This window comes from Lucilia sericata, unplaced genomic scaffold (assembly GCF_015586225.1).
Source record: "Lucilia sericata isolate MDLA Ls3-8-SP2 unplaced genomic scaffold, ASM1558622v1 Contig000015F_arrow, whole genome shotgun sequence".
Lineage (NCBI taxonomy): Eukaryota > Metazoa > Arthropoda > Insecta > Diptera > Calliphoridae > Lucilia > Lucilia sericata.
In genome coordinates this window covers 1,266,941-1,289,555 of record NW_023994054.1, presented here as the reverse complement: position 1 = coordinate 1,289,555, position 22,615 = coordinate 1,266,941, and the positions used below count along the sequence as shown (strand labels likewise).

At 29.7% G+C, this 22,615-nt stretch overlaps 2 protein-coding genes across 5 annotated transcripts in view; one reads left to right on the top strand and one right to left on the bottom strand.

Moving 5' to 3' along the window:
- Positions 1 to 6,279: 6,279 nt before the first annotated feature.
- Positions 6,280 to 13,215, top strand: LOC119605303 (carotenoid isomerooxygenase). Of its 2 annotated transcripts, none has more exons than XM_037958339.1 (6): positions 6,280 to 6,519; positions 9,559 to 9,959; positions 10,026 to 10,133; positions 11,462 to 12,462; positions 12,649 to 12,710; positions 12,806 to 13,209. In XM_037958339.1, the coding sequence occupies exons 1-6, from the start codon at positions 6,475 to 6,477 to the stop codon at positions 13,079 to 13,081; spliced, it is 1,893 nt and encodes a 630-aa protein (XP_037814267.1). In that variant the 5' UTR covers positions 6,280 to 6,474; the 3' UTR covers positions 13,082 to 13,209. The 2 variants fall into 2 exon arrangements, with proteins under 2 accessions (XP_037814267.1, XP_037814261.1); XM_037958333.1 differs by lacking the exon at positions 6,280 to 6,519 and adding an exon at positions 8,480 to 9,489 and having other exon boundaries at positions 12,806 to 13,215.
- Positions 13,123 to 22,615, bottom strand: part of LOC119605319 (adenosine deaminase 2) — a 22,303-nt gene continuing 12,810 nt past the window's right edge. Inside the window, exons 1-9 of one of the 3 annotated variants that reach the window (XM_037958350.1) lie at positions 17,249 to 17,345; positions 17,030 to 17,077; positions 16,028 to 16,152; positions 15,607 to 15,967; positions 15,372 to 15,541; positions 13,947 to 14,128; positions 13,741 to 13,877; positions 13,324 to 13,681; positions 13,123 to 13,261 (exon numbers count right to left, since the gene is read on the bottom strand). In XM_037958350.1, coding sequence (XP_037814278.1) covers positions 13,162 to 13,261; positions 13,324 to 13,681; positions 13,741 to 13,877; positions 13,947 to 14,128; positions 15,372 to 15,541; positions 15,607 to 15,967; positions 16,028 to 16,152; positions 17,030 to 17,077; positions 17,249 to 17,330 — 1,563 coding nt within the window. In that variant the 5' untranslated portion in view covers positions 17,331 to 17,345 and the 3' untranslated portion in view covers positions 13,123 to 13,161. Of the gene's footprint in view, positions 13,262 to 13,323; positions 13,682 to 13,740; positions 13,878 to 13,946; positions 14,129 to 15,371; positions 15,542 to 15,606; positions 15,968 to 16,027; positions 16,153 to 17,029; positions 17,078 to 17,248; positions 17,481 to 22,615 lie in introns of those variants that run through there. The other 2 variants (XM_037958360.1, XM_037958368.1) reach the window with 2 other exon arrangements.

Here is a 22,615-nt window from a genome sequence, read left to right as displayed (position 1 = left end):
CTTTTGTCTTAAAAAATTTCCATTATTTTATTACAATATTAGCTTATATTAAGATTTTAACTTTTATATATCGAATAGAAGACTTCAACTCAAAATCGAAGTAATTCGAAAAAAAAAAAACCCAATTTCACAACATTCTACTGAAAGTATAACCTGCTGCAACGCCTTAATTGTGTTTATACTTTTACTTAACATTAATATTTGTATTGCCCTAAAATTTCTTTCTGCAAAAATTACAAACAAAAAAATACCGCCACTGGACACGTGTTCATTTTAAGAAAAATAAAAGTAAAAGAGAAAATATAAATTCAAACTCAAATCGTAGACACATTTTAATTGGACCACTAAAGATTGATTTATTTACAAGATCAAGTTGATTTAAATATTTGTTACAACGTGAGTTTAAATACATATCAGTCAAATGATACAGACTATAGATCATCGTCAATTGATTGATGGTAATTTCTAAAGGCGAATATTTGAGTACAAAACAAGATTAGCGTGAATACAAAGTACATATTCGAAAAATAAAACTGCGACATTTTTTTCTTTTGGTATAAATGTTTGAAATAGTAAATAAAATGATCATGAACTTTTTGTGGAAATGGTCTAATTGAAAAATTACATGAAATATGTAAAACATTCAAAAAGTTTTTTAATTTAGATTTTCACTTAATTGTGTCTCTAGATTTTAAGTATAGTCCAGACATATCAGTCTATATTATACTTAGTACAGACTTTAAACTCAATAGTCCACACTATAGACTGTTCTATAGACTTTTATATTCTCGACTATTCTATACTCCAGACTAACAAATGTTTTATAGACCAGATTATAGATTGTTCTATAGTCCAGATTATAAACTGTTCTATAGTCCAGATTATAGATTGTTCTATAGTCCAGATTATAGACTCTTCTATAGTCCATACTATAGACTGTTCTATATCCAGACTATTGACTGTTCAATAGTCGAGACTATAGACTGTTCTATAGTCCAGACTATTGACTGTTCTATAGTAAAAACAATATACTATTTTACACTCCAGACCAGAAAGTGTTTTATAGTCCAGATTATAGATTGTTCTATAGTCCAGATTATAAACTGTTCTATAATCCAGACTATAGATTATTCTGCAGTTCAGACTATAGATTATTCTATAGTCCAGACTATAAATTGTTCCATAGTCCAGACTACAGATTGTTCCATAGTCCAGACTATATACTGTTTGTTCTATAGTCCAGACTATATAATGTTCTATAGTCGACTACATACTGTTCAGTAGTCCAGACTATAGACTACTCTATGGCCTGGACTTTAAAATAGTCTATAGTCTTGACTATAAAATAATCTATAGTCTGGATCATAGAATAGTCTATAGACTATAGATTAGGGTGATCGAATATTCGACATTTTCCAAAAACCGGTTTTCGAATAGTTCGAATAGTTGACATTTAAAAAAAACCGGTTGATATTTTTCAAATTCAGAAAAAACCGGTTAACCGGTTTTTCATTATAAATATAACAAATATATTTTAATTTGAAAAACTTATTGTTTATGTTTAAATTTGATTAATAAAACATGGCCCGAAATGATTTTTAACAGTTTAAGAGATTATAACTTTAGATCTAGTCGTCTGATTTACACTATTTCTTTAATATAAAAAAAATTTGGAAAAAAGTGGGACACTTCTGTTAAACATAAGGTACTATGTAATCCTAGCTTATTTTAAAAGCCCTGTTTAGGAAATTTGCATAGGCATTCCAACACTTCCATAAAATTTCTGCCGTAAATTAATTATGGTAATTGGAATATAATCTTAAGATTGATAAAATTTTATCAAACAGTTATCAATTTTACAAATAAATTTTTTTAATTAATTAGGAAAATCAAAAAAGTTTAACCAAAGGAGCTGTAGAAAAATATACGCTAGTTCCTCGACTCGAATATTTTTAAAATTTAGACGGGCTGTATTATTATTTACTTAAAAGTTTAATTTAAATAATCTTTGAATGCAAAGCAAATAAAAGTATTCGAAACCGGGTTTTAAAAAGTAAAAAAACCGGGTTATTCGATATTCGAAAAGTCAACATTAAGAAAAAACCGACACTGGTAAAGCAGAAAAAACCGGTTTTAAAACCGGTTGAAAAATCGAGTCGATCACCCTACTATAGATCCTCTACAGTTCAGATTAGAAATCAGTTTATAGTCAGGACTTCAGACTTTCAGACTATGGTCTATATTTTGAAAATTGTAAAAGTCATTAATTAATAGGATTAAAAAAAAATCGGAAACTCTTTTTTAATAATTTGAATGCAAGTGTATAACTTTAGTATGTAGTTTAAAGTATTCTTCTTTGTAGTATTAAAAAAAATTTAAATCCTGCTCAGACATGTAACCCAAGGCGAATGATTATTTTTTAATTACATATTCACATTTACGTTTTCATTTTACCTTTAATATAATTATTTAAATTTTATTATTTTGAATTTGCTGTGGTCATTGACTTTGCTCACTATCTACAAACGTAAATAAAAATCAATATAAACAGAAAATGCAAAATACAAATGTAAAAAATACTACAAAATTCTTAAGTCTCTAGTAATGATGTCAAGGTCAAAAACGTTTTCCTCAGACTTAAGTCTTTGTGGTTTATTACCGCATACAACATGGATTTGTATTAAATTTCCTTATTTTTTGTTTTATAGTTCTACACTGATGTATTTTCTTGAGAAAATATTAAAAAGAAAATAAACCATAAATATAAAGGGAAACCTTACAAATGCCTTGAAATGTTTATACACTTGAGCAGTTGAGTTGCTTATGAATTAATAATGGAGGTTTTTATTGTTTTTTTTTCCTGAAGTAAATATGTTTAAGTATTGATGTAGGTTAAAAAAAAAGACTTATACATAAGTAGACCTCAAAGAAAACCGCCTAAAATACTTATGTAACAAGTATGGTTAAAGGAAATTTTTGAAATGTTATTTAATTATGTATTTCACAAGATTTGTAAATATTTCCAAGTTTATTTGGGGCAATGATTAATTTTTATTTTAAAAATCCACAATATTGTTATAATTGGATTTGCTAAAAATAATAAGAAATATTTCGCATACTTTCCGAAATCTTCGAGATCAAATTCGAAATTTTGAAATATTTAATATCGAACTTTGGCATAAACAGCTGCAAGTTTACTTTACTTAAAATATTTTCTATAAATAATATATTTACAATAAATTACTCTCACTTTTATTTTATATTTTTTTTTTCCAGCAGTTTCATTTACAGAAAAAATCCATAAAAAACCAGAGGTAAATGCAAACATTTACCTAAAAATAAAGCATCTCAAGAAAGAGTTAAAAAATAAAAATCATCATTTATTTATCTATATTAAAAAATAAAATGTGGTAAGGGGTTAAAAGTTCAAATAGACATATTTAAATGCAAACATAAGCGTGCTCTCGTTGCTATTACCATTTCTATGACGAATTGGCTTTGAATGTATTAGATATAGTCGAAAATGGTTTTCGTTTATACAGATTCAAAACCCCAAACAGTGAAGAGTTAAAACATGTAAGCGATCAAACAACAATGTGTAAAAATTCACATACATATGGATAAAGGTTGGGTATAACACAGGCCAATGAAATTTGAAAAAGTCGAAAACAAAAGAAAAAATATTTTTTTCAAAGATTGAGCTGAGCTGAACTCGAATTTTGTTCTAGATTAAGATTTTTAGAAAAAGATATGATAAGATATAAAAGAGGTTAAAAGATTATTTTAAAGTCGACATATTGCAATTTTGGCATAACAGATTTTACAAACAAATATATCTTTGCCCAAAAACGTTTTTACATATTTAGGACTCGATATTTAGAAAACCTGCTGTTATGAAGAAATTTTGATTTAGAACAGTACAGGTTAGAAATTTGTTTTTGTAATGCTAAAGATTTTATAAGAAATGCATTTCACTGTATATTTACTTATGTTTCGGTTAGTGTGGTGCTGTTTCGAGAAAAAATTAAATAATTTTTTGTTTTGCTATACAGGTTGGTCGGTATTTTAATGACCATAAACAGAAACTATGTATATAGTTAAATAAAAACAGAAATAGTTTAAATGGAAAAGCCAAGCCGCATCGTTAGGCTGTCAATCATAAAATGAAAAAAAAAAAAAACAACAAATATTCGTACATGTTCATTGGATACAAGTATGGAACAGTTTTTTAAATAATGAATTCACTTTTTAAAAAATAGATTTCGAACTAGACTAGTCTATAGTCTAGTCCAGACTATAGACAAAACTACAGACTAGACTACACTATAGACTAGACTACACTATAGACTAGATTATAGACTAGATTATAGACTAGACTATAGGCTAGACTATAGACGAGACTATAGACTAGACTATAGGCTAGACTATAGACTAGACTATAGACTAGACTATAGACTAGACTATAGACTACTAGACTAGACTATAGACTAGACTATAGACTAGACTAGACTATAGACTAGACTATAGACTAGACTATAGACTAGACTATAGACTAGACTATAGACTAGACTATAGACTAGACTATAGACTAGACTATAGACTAGACTATAGACTAGACTATAGACTAGACTATAGACTAGACTATAGACTAGACTTTAGACTAGACTATAGACTAGACTATAGACTAGACTATAGACTAGACTATAGACTAGACTATAGACTAGACTATAGACTAGACTATAGACTAGACTATAGACTAGACTATAGACTAGACTATAGACTAGACTATAGACTAGACTATAGACTAGACTATAGACTAGACTATAGACTAGACTATAGACTAGACTATAGACTAGACTATAGACTAGACTATAGACTAGACTATAGACTAGACTATAGACTAGACTATAGACTAGACTATAGACTAGACTATAGACTAGACTATAGACTAGACTATAGACTAGACTATAGACTAGACTATAGACTAGACTATAGATTAGACTATAGACTAGACTATAGACTAGACTATAGACTAGACTATAGACTAGACTATAGACTATACTATAGACTAGACTATAGACTAGACTATAGACTAGACTATAGACTAGACTATAGACTAGACTATAGACTAGACTATAGACTAGACTTAGACTATAGACTAGACTATAGACTCAGACTTAGACTAGACTATAGACTAGACTATAGACTAGGACTATAGACTAGACTATAGACTAGACTATAGACTAGACTATAGACTAGACTATAGACTAGATATAGGACTAGACTATAGACTAGACTATAGACTAGACTATAGACTAGCTATAGACTAGACTATAGACTAGATATAGACTAGACTATAGACTAGACTATAGACTAGACTATAGACTAGACTATAGAATAGACTATAGACTAGACTATAGACTAGACTATAGACTAGACTATAGACTAGACTATAGACTAGACTATAGACTAGACTATAGACTAGACTATAGACTAGACTATAGACTAGACTATAGACTAGACTATAGACTAGACTATAGACTAGACTATAGAAGGACTATAGACTAGACTATAGACTAGACTATAGGACTAGAACTATAGACTAAGACTATAGACTAGACTATAGACTAGACTATAGACTAGACTATAGACTAGACTATAGACTAGACTATAGACTAGACTATAGACTAGACTATAGACTAGACTATAGACTAGACTATAGACTAGACTATAGACTAGACTATAGACTAGACTATAGACTAGACTATAGACTAGACTATAGACTAGACTATAGACTAGACTATAGACTAGACTATAGACTAGACTATAGACTAACTAGACTAGACTATAGACTAGACTATAGACTAGACTAGACTAGACTAGACTAGACTATAGACTAGACTAGACTAGACTATAGACTAGACTATAGACTAGACTCTAGACTAGACCATATACTAGACTATAGATAACATCAGAGGAAATTTTGTACGACCACAAGAAACTGCTGCTTAAATGAATCCATTCTTTTTCACAGCTGTTGTCATCAAAGTAGTCAGTGGCTAAAATTTTTATACAAAATGCCCTGTATTTTGCTTTGTTTTTTTAAGGTCCCAGTCATATTTATTTCTTAAGTTATTATTAATATTATACGTTGTAAATATTTCGTATTTTATTCTATGAGTAAGTGTATGTTTGTCTATTGTAAAAAGTAACTGTGTATTTACAAATTTATTTATTCTTCTTTCTAACTATATCAGTTGAGCCGTATTAGCTGTCAGTTGTTATTTACATTTCAAACGTAGAACAACAAATAACGGTTTAAATACTCAAATACTAGTGTTGACAAATAAATTCTAATAAAAAAATTTAAATATTTGTTTCTAATAATTTAAAAAGAGAACAAGGATAATAAGAATTAAGAAATTATTCATAGAAATTTGAATATTTTAAATATTGGAAGAAGAATATAATATAATGGGTGATAGTGCTTTAAAAAGTTTTATACGTGAAATATTTGCGGTTAGTTGAAAATTATTTGAATAATTTAATTTAATATTTAAAAAATTATAAGCATATTGTATAAAAATTTATTGAAAAATCAAAATTTATTGACTACCTTAATATGAAATCCATTATGTGATGAATTTAATTTAAAGGAGATAGTTCTTCTAAGGACTGGACAATTTAAATTTTGAAATGGTAGAGACTTTCACCAAAAAGAGAATTTTTCGATCGTTTTAATATGTATTTTTGGAATATTCTATGGAATGTATTATGCATGGATTAATCCATGAACTATTATATATGCTAAACTATAGACTAGACTATGAACTATTCTATGGAAAAATCTGTAGACTATTCTATGTTTTAACAAGGATATAGACTAGTCTTTGTATTGGACTATAGACTAGCTTATTGGCTTGTTTATGCACCATTAAGCAAAAGTTTAAAATATAGAAAAATAAGTTAAAAATTTAATTTTGTTGAAAATCTACATTTCTGGGATTCGCGATTTTTTGACGATTTTGTGTAAAATCTACTTTTGCCAAAAATAAATCAAAAATGTTAATGTTTGTTTGTGCTAAAAACGGTGTCATATAATTAATATGAAACTCTTGTAATTAATTGTTAATCACTCATACGTCATGTGTTACGAATTACAAAATTTATTTGAATATTAAATTTATTATGTTTCGCATGCGAATTTAAGCGGGAAAAATTCCCAAAATAAAATATAAATTTTAATAATAAAAAAATTATATTGTCTATTTGTTAATTTCGCTTACAAGTTTTCGTTTGTAATTTCACTTTATTTTACTATTCGAAACGAAAATATTTTTATTTTAGCTGTATTTTTGACGAAAAACTTTGACGTATAATTAATATGAAATTCGTAGTATTAATTATTTAACACTCATACGACATGTTAAACATATTTGTATGTGAATTAAAGGAAAAAATTATAATTTAATGTAAATAAATGTAATTTTTACTTAATGTAATTAACTTTCTAAAAATAAACTAAGTATTTTTTGTCATTAGTAATACATTGAATACAAAACTAAGTTTTTTTGACAAATGATTGTTTGTTTGTAGTAAAAGTAGGTTGTGTAAAGATTAAATGATTTACGTTGATTAAATTTGTTTGTTAAACCTTGACATTGAACTGACTGTGAAAAGCCAGACAAAAAGACAAACAGACTGGCAAATATCAGACAAGCCACAGAGTTATGCTGCTAAATGTAAAAAAATACGATAAATAAATGTAATTTTAAACATGTTTACAAGTACATACATACATTTATTGGAAAGTCAAATAAGACTACATGTGTGTGTACATATACATATACCTATATACATACATATGTATGTATGTAGATTATACATAAGGGATAAATGCCTACAAATACAATTTTTGTTGTCTTTTGAGTATGTTAATGGTAGTCATATACTTTATATTTTTATTTATTGAGGAATATTTCAATATACATACAAATGTACATAAATACTGATTGCTATATATCGATAGCTAAAACTTAAAAAGCTTTAACTAATATTTAATATTAAAAAAGAGAATTAAAGTTTTTGTTATAAGTTGCTAGGAAAAATAACAAATGTTAAAAGAACAATTATAAATAACTAATTATTAAGGTTATTAAGAATCTTAAGCTATTTTTAGTCTTTTCATATAAAAATTGATTTTTGGTGGAACGTTAAAGGCATCTGCGATTTTACTGAACGTATATTTAAGCCGAATTTAGTTTATTGGAAAATTAAAGTATTCTTATAATTATTGAACTCTAGCTGATTTAAGTTTTTTTATATACAAATCTATTTGAAATATTAAAGAGATAATAAAGATTTTAATGGTGTTTTTAGGTTTTTTTAAATGAGTTTTAGTTTTTACGTTTACAACAAAAAACGATCTTACATCGAAAATTATAGACATATTTGAAATTTGATCTGAGCGGCTTTAGTATGACGCATGTTTTGTAGCCCTCAGTTTAAAAAACACGAATTTAGGAGTCGAGACAATTTCGGATGCCATGTTCTAAAGTGAAGAGTATATCAGAGTTAGAGTTCTGCATCGATCGAAAGAAATAGTTGGGCGGTACAATGTGTGGACCATAAGGTAGATGAGGCAAAACTACGCAACTAGATTTTTCTAAATAGTTTTCAGAGGTATTGCAACTAGGCGGTGTCATGATAGAATATTACTCTTTTATATCTGGCCGCATTTCGGTCAATGTTCGAATCAGTAGCATTCGGTACAGATTCCCTGCAGCTCATATACATATGATCTTTTAGTCTTCTTTAATAGTATTCAAGTATCATTTTCAAGAACTCTAGGCTTCAATTTACTTTAGGTTAAAGAACTAGTTCAAAATTTAGTTACAAATTTAGACCTAAACTAAAAACAAACATACATTGGCGGGCACAAAAGTGGTTATAGATTCAAATCATCCTAAATGAACCTTTACTAAAAGCCCGATTAGTCACAATTTGTGAATTATTTACAAATTCTACAGATATACATACATGGAGGTTATTTCTAGTGATACAATATGTATTAAACGGTTTACGATAGTTTTATATTTTTATTTTTGTTGTCGAAAGAATTTCTAATCCTAGAAAATATGCCAATGTCAATGAGTAAAAGTATACATACAAACATACATATGTATGTATCTATACATATCAACTCATGTAATCGGATGGATACACCGGCAATAACCCCCTCAAAATAAGAAAGAGAACAAACTGTAAAAACATGTCAGTATAGAGTTGACAGTCAAGAAAAGCAATTTTGATTTAAGAGAAATTCTTGTGTGTGTGTGTTTGTTCTTAAACAATTTGAATAAAAATATAACAGAAATTATGGATTTTTCCATAATTTTATTTGCAATTAGTATTTGCATAATTTTTATTAAATCGAAAAAGTTTTATACATGGCTTTACTTAAAATTTAAAATAAATCAACAAATAAAGGTTTATTTCTGGTTCCTTTAATATATTAAATAGAAATTAGAAATTAAAATGTATTTCTTATTTTTCAAGGTCAAATACAATTCGAAAAAGTATGATCCTGAATCTAAACGTATCGATGGCTCTGGTCGCTGTTATCCCCATTGTGACTCTACGGTTTGGTTAAGATCCTGTAGTCAAGAGATTATCGAACCTATAGAGGGTCATGTTATTGGTAAAATTCCTACTTGGATTAATGGTTCATTGTTGCGTAATGGTCCGGGCAATTGGCAGGTGGGTGATATGACATTTCAACATTTATTCGATTGTTCTGCGCTATTGCATCGTTTTGCCATACACAATGGTCGTGTTACATATCAAAATCGTTTTGTTCAAACCGAGACACTAAAGAAAAATAATGCCGCCCAGAGAATAGTGGTCACGGAGTTTGGTACCGCTTCGGTACCAGATCCTTGTCATTCGATATTTGATAAGTAAGTGGTATTTGAGTGTGGTTAGTGTGGTAATGAGAGTTAACATTTATTTTTTTGAATTTCTAGAGTTTCGGCTATATTTCGTCCTGATAGTGGCTCGGATAATTGTATGATTTCTATTTATCCCTTTGGTGATGAATTTTATACCTTCACAGAATCTCCCGTGATTCATAGGTAAGTTTATGTTTGTGTCTTGATTTTATATTAGAACAGAAATCGAATCGAGTCGGTTCGCGAGATTTAAATGCTTTCCGTCAAGCAAAAATCACAGCAAATGAAAGGGATAATAAATTTTCATGATTAATTCCAAGAAAAATGGGATTTCACATGGATTTCGCGCTAAAAGAACTGCACATCTTTTGAGGGTAAGAACGAATGCCCCGCTCTAAAGTGAAGCGTATCCCAGATAGAGCGTTCTGTATCGATCGAAAGAAATAGTAGGGAGGTACAAGGTGTGGACTATAAGACAGATGAGAAATAACTTCGCAACCAAACATTTCTAAATATTTTTAAGATTATATCATGTTCTAGAGAGAAGCGTATTTCGGATAGAGAATTTTGCATCAATCGAAATAAATATCAGTCGGACGTGACAAAGTCTGGACTATAAAATGGGTGATATTAAATTTCCCAACGGGTATTGCAACATGTCGCGGAGGTTACGCTTTCATTTCAGGGCGCATATTTTCACCGTTTTACTGCCAATTATCTTCAAAAAACGAATCTGTTGCATTCGGTTCAGGTTCCCAGTGATCATCCGTCTTGATTTCAGCAGATCAATCCTTAGCGCCCTGGATACCTTGTTCTGAATTAAAGCGTTTACCAGAGCACTATGGAATATTACGCATTCATCTCTGGCCGCTTTAAACGAATCTGTTGCATACGGTATAGGTTCTCCCTGATGATCTGGCCCGATTTCAGTAGCTCATAATAGATAGGATCCTTGCTGCCCAACCAAATAAATTACATTACCTGAGCGTCATGGATATTTGGCGTTGGTGTTGATTCGTCTGAATAGCCGGTATTCATATACGATATCTTACGCTTCAGGTTATCATAATAGAACCATTATCCATTCCAAGTAACGATTCGGTGCATGATTTTATTATTTAGAGTTCATGCAGTAATTCCAATTCATCCAATTCTTATTCTTCAAACTTTTTAGCCTGGCCTGAGCGATTGTTGACTTTCGTGTCAAAATAACCACTTCTGAAAGCACAAACAATCTCCGACGCGTTGAAACCTAAGGAACACAACCAGTAAAGCAAAGCATCCCCCTTATGACTCTAACTTTACAGTTTTTGTCTAAATAAGTCCACAAAGCAGGGTACTTCAGAAAAGCTAAATGTTTTAAAAGTTAATTGGTTGTTCGATTTCCAACACAAGTCGGAAACAGTCGTCGGATTTAAAATCATTTATTTCAATTTAAAAATCGATTTCCATCTCTTATACCATTTTTACTTATTAATTAATATAAAATTTCAATAATTTTTATATTTCAGAATAAATCCCCGCACATTAGCTACCGAAGGACGTTTAGTTATCACCGACTTTGCCGGTGTAGTAAGTCACACATCACATCCCCATGTAATGCCCAATGGAACTACTTACAATTTGGGTATGGCCACCACAAAATCTGGACCTGCTTACAGTATAATATGTTTTCCACATGGTGAAAATATGTTTGAGAATGCCTATGTTAAGGCGCATATACCATGTCGTTGGAAATTGCATCCTGGTTATATGCATACTTTTGGTATAACCGAAAATTATTTTGTAATAGTCGAACAACCACTATCGATTTCATTACCCGAGTTTATTAAAGCTCACGTTTGTAATCAGAATTTATCGGCTTGCCTCAAATGGTTCGAAGATAAACCCACCATATTTCATTTAGTAGATCGTAAAACGGGTCAGGAGACTCATACCTTCGAATCGGAAGCATTTTTCTTTTTGCACATTATCAATCAGTATGAAGAGGATAATTATGTGGTTATAGATATTTGCTGCTATAAGGATCCGGAAATGATAAATTGCATGTATTTGGAATCGATTATGAATATGCAATCTAATCCCGATTATGCTTCATTGTTTCGTGGACGTCCTTTGCGATTTGTTTTGCCTTTAGGCAATACTGGATCAAGTACAAAAAATCCACACAAATTAAGTCAAAAACGTCGTCTTTTAAAATCGTTTACACTATCGGGCATTAGTTCTCGTTTGCATCAGCCCAAATTGAAACATTCTCAATCACAAAATGAAGATATAACATTTATGACGACAAATCTTCGCACGTCAACGAATGATTTGAGCAACAATAATGAAGATTCTAGTGCAGAAGCTCCTGAGAATATAAAATATGAATCTTTGGTAAATTTAGTGAACTTAGCGAACAGTCAGGCTGAAGCTTATGAAATGCCAAATAGACAGATTTTCGTTCGACCGGAGTTATTATGCGACTGGGGCTGTGAGACACCGCGTATTAATTATGAGAATTATTTGGGTAAGTTGTGAAGTATTTTAGGTAATCGGAAGTTTTCAATTACCGATTTTGCTTAAACATTATGTTTGGTTAATATTTGCTAAAATTTTTGACTAACTCTGAGCCAAGCAGAACTTTCGATCAATTTTTATATCGATTAAATTTGTAAACAAAGCAATTTCTTATAATTTTTTCAATTTTTTTCAGCTAAAAAATATCAATATTTTTATGCTATAAGTTCCGATGTGGATGCAGACAATCCAGGAACGGTAAGTTTTAAACTGACCGCTTTTAAAATTACAAAAATAGATACATACCTTAATAATTGAACTTTAATAATAATTCCTTTTAAATTGCCTTTTAGCTCATCAAAGTTGATGTTGTTAATAAAACCTGTAAAAAATGGTGCGAAGATAATTGTTATCCCAGTGAACCGATATTTGTATCTGCACCCAGCGCACGCGATGAAGATGATGGTGTTGTTTTAGCGTCAATGGTATGGGGTGGTTTCAATGAGAACAAAGTGGGTTTATTGGTGCTGTGCGCCAAGACATGGAATGAAATAGGAAGATGTGAATTTCATACATCGGGACCGGTGCCCAAGTGTTTACATGGCTGGTATGCCAAAGATGTAGTTTAGATTAAACTTTAACTTAATAGAAAATTGTTGTTTCGTACTTTTGTCTTTTTTTTAGTTAATAAAAATTAAGTTTTATTAAATTAAAATTTCATATTAATGATATTGTAAATAAATTCCTCCCATTTCTTTTGGAATATACGATTTATTTTGCGACGTTCCTCGGAGGTAAGTATGGAGTATCTAAAAAGATGTAAATGATTAAAATAAGCGTGTTAATATAACGGATGAAATATTGTTCTTACTTTAAAGAATTTAAAGCCAATTGTTTAAGAAATTTCAAATCAGCCTCTGCTGGTGCCAGTGCCATAAAAGCATAATAGAAATCATAGCTTAAACCCTTGGCATTCCATATACCCGGATCATCAGCCGATATAACTATGGGGAAATTTTCTGCTATCAAAAAGGAAGCTGGATGATTTCTTAAATCCCATACATAACCCAGCACTTGATTGGATAAGGGATTTACTTCAATGGCTATATTACGTTTTTTAATCGTAGACCACAATTGAGGATGTTTGGGCAAGGCAAAAGCATGTCCAATACGTTTGGTATTTAAGAGTAAAGCATCCATCATATTCCAATCAGTGCGACCGTACCAATCTGTAGATATATACAAAATTAGTGTAAGATTTTAAATTATTTAAATCTTTAAAACTTACTAGTCTCTCCGGCATGAAAGAAAAAATTTGCAGTTGGCGGCAAGTCGGACAACTCATTGGCAAATTTATGCAACGGATCACCGGAATCTTCCTGGCCTATCAAATCGAAACCAATTATAAAGTTGGGCTTGGCATTGCTGTAATTAATTAGTTTAAATTTTTTTTCTTGCGAGAGTTTTAATTATAATTTTTATTTGATAACTTACTGCAGTTGTTTGAAAGTAGTTAGACGTTGTGTCATTTCATCTACTGTGCCTTTGTTTCTTTTAGCATATATTATTTTCATACCCATAAAATCTGGATGTTTTACCTTAAAACTTTCCACTATTTTCTCCAGCTCATTGGCCACTTCTAGAGAGTTGAAGGTTACATTATTGTCACCATACAACTGTAAGAAAAAGTAAGAAATTGTTATCAGAAAGAACTAAAGTTATATATTTGAAGATAATATTTAGAGTTTTGAAAATTTTTCGAATATAATTTAGAATTTTTGGAAAAAATTAAGAATATAAGTCCGAAATAAAATTTTTGAAATTTAAATAACTTTTTTCAAAAGTTCGAAATTGGAAATTGTTCTGAAATAAAATTAGTCTGTTAGTTTGGAAAGTAAAATACAGTAACATCATGATCATATCAAAAGACCTAGTCCACTAGGGGTCTTGTTGTATGCTCCTTTATATGGACAACTTTGGTGAGTGAATTAACTTTAAGGAGGCAGTATCATAAGATGACTTAGTTATAATTTTCATTATATTTTCCAATCAAAGTTCTTTAGGGAAGTTATATCTGGATCTAATTTCGATAATGTCAAAGAAATTGTTCCAATGTTTAAACTATCCGGCTTTCGTTACATTCTGCGCGTCCAATTTGCTGAATTTATGTACGCAGTCAGGATGCGTGCCTTTAAACTAATCATCAACTTTCTGAAAGACTTTTCGTTATCCTTTCGATTCGGGTACCATTCTATTATCTATGTTATTGAGTGGGTTTCTCTAATAGGCTGATGTCCATATTATACAGATCTTACCACCGGAAGTCGGTTATGGCTTTTTTACAGTTAATAACCTTTTTGGTTGATAACGGCCTTATTGTCCTTTGTTTATGTTTACATCTGCCTGATCCATATTTAATTCAGCCCAATTTACACATTCAGTTGTAGCACAGACTTCCACCTAGAAACTAATGTTGTGATCTGGCTGACGATAACAGCATTCGGTCTCTGGATTTTCAATATAGATACCCATGTCTATTTTACAGTGCTTCAAAGTTGGACTAAGAACCCCTTTGAGACCATTGATACACGTTGCTCGAAACATCGTTGTGATTATTCTATCATCTCTGTGGCATTTGCATTTAAATTTTCGGTCCCGTATACGCATGAATTTTCTAACTTCTTGCGAAGAGACAGATTTCCGTATGTTGTATGTTATTTAAGATTATGGACAGACAGACGTACATCATTAAATCGGCGGAGCAGAGCTTTCAGGTATACATTACATTTTACAGTAACTTAATTATTAAAATTAAAAGAAAATTGTAATAAAACTGAAGGCGTATGATTACTATTTAACCTATAACAAATAATAATCATACGTACTGAGGTATTACAAGAAAATTCAATATATTCTCACCGGTGATAACGAAGCTCTTATTTCAGCATAAATTATATTATCCTCACACAATTCCTCCAACAGACGTTTATGATAATTACAAAATGCCGGTTGATATTTATACAATTGATCGACGGTTTGGAAAATATTCTCAAAACGTTTCCAAATCTTTCGGCGATCCGTGATCATGGCTGAAAGTAAAAAACAAAAAACCTAAAAAAATATTTTTCTAAATAACATTTTGCTCTTAACTCACATTCTGGATGCATGCTATACATATTTATATGTTTCTCCAATTGTTTCTCATACAGCCTTTTATCTTCGGCATTGACACGTTCCAAACAAACATTCTGCACCTCACTGTGACATTTGCTCTGATCATAGGTGAATATCAGCAAACCGCTGACATCTCGACAGGTATACAAATTATATAAATTTGTTAAATTGGCTATAATCCATTTCGAACTAACCATACCCTTGTTGTGACCATGTAAAAATGCCCCTTTAGGCATTTTTTGTATAATACGAAAGACTTCACTTTGTCGCAAATACTGTTTGCCCTGGAAGAAATGCATGGCTGGGGGATATTTGGTGGGATCTTTGAAACCCTCTGTTATCTAAGGTTAAGTAATAAGATTTTGTAATTTATTTAAATTGTTTTTAATTTTGTTATGTACCTCTTCCTTTTTGGCATTCATTAATATGCTATTGGCTTTCTCTTCGGCTGATGATAACCAGAGATTACCACCCAACGATGACATACGTTCAGCTTCCATTATTTTATTACGTAAAGCATCATAGGCTGAACAAAAATTAATTTGTGATTTACTTTCATTTAAAACGTTTGAATGCAGTTCAAAAAGGGGGCAAATATGATTTTCAGAGATGTGAGAATTGACACAATTTGATGGGAAGTCAGTGGGAATGTTTTTAGGAATGGAAATTTGCCGATGTGCTTTTCAATTAAAAGAAATTTTTATTATCGCATAGTAATGCGCCTAATGGGGTTAATGCTTAATAAAATGAGATTTTTATTACAAAATACTCCTGCAGTGTGATAAAATCTTAGGGAAATTATAACGTTTAAGGCGATAATGTATAGCTATTATGATTTTGGTACCTTGACCCTTTATAACATTTAAAATAATAAACAGGCAAAGAATGTATTTTGGTTTTTTGTTACCAATTCCTATGTGGGAATCAATTTCAATTAAATTGTTCAATACTATTATTATTTTATATGTGATGGTGTTTTTTTGTGTATTTTGTTATTATTTAATATTTAATTTTGTAATTCAAAAACGTGACGTATGGTTGAAGATTACGTTATATGTTGATGTATAGGTACTTTTTCCTCCAAATTCTATTTTTATTTTGAACCGGTTCCAAATGTTATTTTCAATGATAATTAATAATTAGATTGACAAATTTATTTATTATTAAATTAATTCTTCCAAAAATTTTCCATTGTAACTTTACCCTTCCTTATTTCTTTAAAACACTCATACATTTTAAATAAATATTGGGTTAATTAGTTAATAGGGAAAAATTACTGACTAAGCCAAATATTTGTTATTAGCAACCATTTTATTAAATTATTATATTTTATTTCTAATAACAATGAATTAGAAATAAACACAGCATGCACACACACAGACATAAACATGCTTTTTTCGCACCTGTTGTTAAATTATCATAAATAATTCGTATTTTGGGTGTAAAATTTGCTAATCAACCATAAAGTAAAAGAAAAATACCGAAAAAAAGAAGATAAACATTCAGTAAATGATTGAAATAAATTCTACTAATATGTCACGCCAAATGATTATATAATCACAATTATTTGTTTAAAAAAAAAATCCCAACAAGGATTTTGAACATTTAAATTAAACACTCACACAATTCCATTGCATTAACAATTAAATTAACATTTAGAAATATTGTTAATAAAAGTAAATTAGAATATTTTGTTTTAAACATTTTGTAGAAGTTTTTTTTATTAAATTAAATTTTTTATAAGTAGATGAATTTTATTATTTTTTTATTTGATTTAACCCGTTTTTATGGTTTGAATTATTTTAAAAGTATTTTTTTTTAAGTTGTTAAACGTTTTACAGATGCACTGCTACTAAATTCAATTGAAACTGAACAAAAGTTTAATTCTCAAATTGTGTTTATTCCAGTTTTGATTTGCAAAAAAAAAAAAAAAAATATGCAAATGTCAACACAAATTATTTGTCCGTCACAATTTCATTAAAATATTTTTTTTCTCTCTACGGGATTGCAAAAAAAAAGGTTTATTCCTCCATTTACAAAAACACTCATATAGCTTTGGTTCATTGTCATCATCATCTAAACAGTACACAATAATGATGTTTATAAACATGATCATGCTGATGATTATCATTTTTACAGCATTCATTCATAATCTTTTTATTTTATTCACATACATACTACATACATATGTAGTAAAGTTTTTTTATTTATTTATATTTATTGGTTTGTTTATAAACAAACATTTTTATTAAGGTTTCATTATCAATATCATTGTAAACATAAATAAACTACCATGTTGCCAGAAAAAGTTTTGCAAAAATTCATATTCGGATTAAAAAAAATCCATTTTTTCAATAACGCAAAAAAATAAATTATATCTTAAATGCAATAGTTACTTAATTAAAACTAAGGTAATTAAAAAAATCAGATTCTTACCAGAGATTTGTACATTAAGATCTTTTTGAAATTAATGGACAATTTTAATGATTTAAATCAAATTATTTAACTAAATTTGAATTTAAAAGAGAGTGGAGCTCTGTATATAAAGCATGATAAATATAAAGAGCATCGTGATGTAAAGGTTAGGTTATTGAGGCATGGGTTCATGTGGAGGTCACTACTCAAAAACATATTCTGCCTCGAACCAACGTAAGGACATTATATGACCGTATTTCATATGAAATAGAACCACGAACGACTCTTTCTGGTTGATAATGATATTACATAGAACCGCAATATGGTGCGATATTTGACTGCCTAAGGTCTCATTCCGGAGGATGAGATTTTGGTTCCTACCAGAGATATTGGTGAAGGAACGCGAAAGAGGACCGCTTAATGCCAAGGTGTGTTCCTTACCTTAACTAACTAACTAACTAACTAACTAACTAACTAACTAACTAACTACTAACTAACTAACTAACTAACTAACTAACTAACTAACTAACTAACTAACTAACTACTAACTAACTAACTAACTACTAACTAACTACTAACTAACTAACTAACTAACTAACTAACTAACTAACTACTAACTAACTAACTAACTAACTAACTAACTAACTACTAACTAACTAACTAACTAACTAACTAACTAACTAACTAACTAACTAACTAACTAAGTAACTAACTAACTAACTAACTAACTAACTAAGTAACTAACTAACTAACTAACTAACTAACTAACTAACTAACTAACTAACTAACTAACTAACTAACTAACTAACTAACTAACTAACTAACTAACTAACTAACTAACTAACTAACTAACTAACTAACTAACTAACTAACTAACTAACTAACTAACTAACTAACTACTAACTAACTAACTAACTAACTAACTAACTAACTAACTAACTAACTAACTAACTAACTAACTAACTAACTAACTAACTAACTAACTAACTAACTAACTAACTAACTAACTAACTAACTAACTAACTAACTAACTAACTAACTAACTAACTAACTAACTAACTAACTAACTAACTAACTAACTAACTAACTAACTAACTAACTAACTAACTAACTAACTAACTAACTAACTAACTAACTACTAACTAACTAACTAACTAACTAACTAACTAACTAACTAACTAACTAACTAACTTACTAACTAACTAACTTACTAACTAACTAACTAACTAACTTACTAACTAACTAACTAACTAACTAACTAACTAACTAACTAACTAACTAACTAACTAACTAACTAACTAACTAACTAACTAACAACTAACAACAAACAAACAAACTAACTAACTACTAACTCTAACTAACTAACTAACTAACTAACTAACTACTACTAACTAACTAACTAACTAACTAACTAACTAACTAACTAACTAACTCTAACTAACTAACTAACTAACTAACTAACTAACTAACTAACTACTAACTAACTACTAACTAACTAACTACTAACTAACTAACTAACTAACTACTAACTACTAACTACTAACTAACTAACTAACTAACTACTAACTAACTACTAAAACTAACTACTACTAACTAACTAACTAACTAACTACTAACTAACTAACTAACTAACTAACTAACTAACTAACTACTAACTAACTAACTAACTAACTAACTAACTACTAACTAACTAACTAACTAACTAACTAACTACTAACTAACTAACTAACTAACTAACTACTACTAACTAACTAACTAACTAACTACTAACTAACGAACTAACTAACTACTAACTAACTAACTAACTACTTACAACTACTAACTAACTAACTTCTAACTAACTTACTAACTAACTAACTAACTAACTACTAACTAACTAACTAACTAACTACTAACTAACTAACTAACTAACTAACTACTAACTAACTAACTAACTAACTAACTAACTAACTACTAACAACTAACTAACAACAACTAACTAACTACTACTAACTAACGAACTAACTAACTAACTAACTAACTACTAACTAACTAACTAACTAACTAACTACTAACTAACTACTAACTAACTAACTAACTAACTAACTAACTAACTAACTTACTAACTACTAACTTACTAACTAACTAACTACTAACTAACTACTAACACTAACTAACTAACTACTACTAACTAACTAACTACTAACTAACTAACTAACTAACTAACTAACAAACTAACTAACAAACAACTACTAACTAACTAACTAACTAACTAACTAACTACTAACTAACTAAGGAAATGAAAGGAGGATGTATATACATCAAATCCGAAAAAATACACATAGGCCTCTATCGGGCCTGTTGTGCGCTCCACCTCCGGTCTACCAGGCTAGAACACTAACCACTAACCTACCGGAGGCCACAACTAACTAACTAAGGATTTAAATAAAATTATTTATATAAACTTTAAATGTCGAAGGTTAAACGAGAGTGGAGCTCTGTATATATAACATGATGTAATATAAGGGGCATCTTGATTTAAAGCTTAGGTTATTGAGGCTTACAACTCAAAAACATCTAACTCGAACCGCCGTAAGGACATTATTGTTATGAACCGCAATATAGTGCGATATTTGACTGCCTAAGGTCTTTACTAACAAACTAACTCACTAACTAATACACTAACTAACTAATTTCTTCAAAAATTATTGTAAATGAGTATATAAACATTATTGAGGTACATGATTCGTTAATTAGTCCTATGAAATGCAGGTATGGATCATGTTCATTTATATACCTTCCACCTTCGTGAGAAGAATATAAACATATACATAAGTTTATCATTTCGTTTGTAATTTCCAGAAGTTTACTATTTAAAATCTGCAAAATCCATCCATAAATAATGGCGATATGAGCAAAAAGTAAATGCTTTGGAAAAAAACTCAACAACAAACATAGTACGCTTATTGAAAAAGCATCCATAGTCTGCATCACGTTGCGGATCATGTACTCCCATAATTGTAGCAAGGAAGTAGTTTTGGGATTACTCTGGTGTATGTATAGGGATTAAGTGCTAATCATACATCATAATGTTAAATTGAGTATGTTTTTCCATACATTTGGTTTAGTTTTGAACCAGTCCTTTGAGGAGTACTATGTTTGAAATACTATATAATTCCCTACAAAATTCCGAGATTCATACATAACGTATCGCAACAATTATGCAAATACACACATACATACACATGTAAATATGTATTTATATGTATGTATGTAGGTTAGGGTGTGAGAAACAGTTTCATTTTCATCTAAAACGATGTTACATTTTCCATCATTACAATTGCAGCGACATGTTTAACTATGCATTTGTATAACAATTTTCTAAAGGTTTGTGATAAAAATAATAGAAATTTTTTAAAACAATTAATATTTTTCATCTAAGTCGTGAGTAAACTATTAAATTTATTTAATAATTTTCGTGATTTTAACTTTGTTAAGTTTAACATTAAAAAATATATTTTTGTGGTTTTATTATTACTGAAATAAATGTCAATTAATATTTATATTATTTGTCAGCAGTTTATCGCTCGTATTGTAATCTACATACAAACATTTGTATGAATATATACATATCTTTTAGTAGGGGTGATAATTTTGAATAGTTTGTGTATGTCCCATACAATATTTAAATAAATTCGTGTGATCTCGTGTTGATGGTTATATTGTGATGAATGTGCGCCATCACACTTTCGTTATCACATTCAATTGTCAAGTTCACTGATGCAATTTATTCTATTCAGCAGTTTTGATTTGTTTGTAAACAGAGATGAGTTTAATACATTGATATTTGTTTATTTGCCAGTAAATATCATTGCTATGAGCAATAAATATGGCAGCTGGCTTTGAAAATTGTGGAATTTAAACACAAACTATAATTATGAGCTATAAATGCAACCAAAATTTTGAAAGTTCCACACCTTCATACATAAGATAGATTGATATAGAATCAATATGTATCCATTTTGACAGGATTCTTCTTCTTCTTGGTGTGAGAAATGAATGCCTTTAACGTTCATAACCATCTTAAAACAAGTAAGAAAGTATAGTCGGGCGTGGCCGACCATATGGTACCCTACACCAGTTATGAATATTAAATGTGATTTATTTTTCATAATAAAGCATTTATCTTCAATATTCCCTTGTTCCGATACATTTAAGCAATTTATGGATGAAAAACTAATTTTCTGAAAGAGGCTTTATATGAGGGCTAGGGGCAAATATGGACCAAGCCCGATAAAATTTTGTGAATATATTTATATTTACATAATATTTTATTGTACTGAATTTCATCGTGATATTTGTGTTTATAAGTTAATTTGGGACATTCAAGTAATTTTCTGAAGGGGACTTTGTATGGGAGCTAGGGTCAAATGGGGCCCGATCTTTATGAAATTTGGCAGGGTCATCAAGACTTCTATAAAACATAGTTGTACCGTATTTTATCGATATATCTGTATATTTAACATAATTATGAGCTCAGAAGCCCTTTTCGGGGGGACCTGTTCTATGGGGGCTAGGTGAAATAATGGACCGAT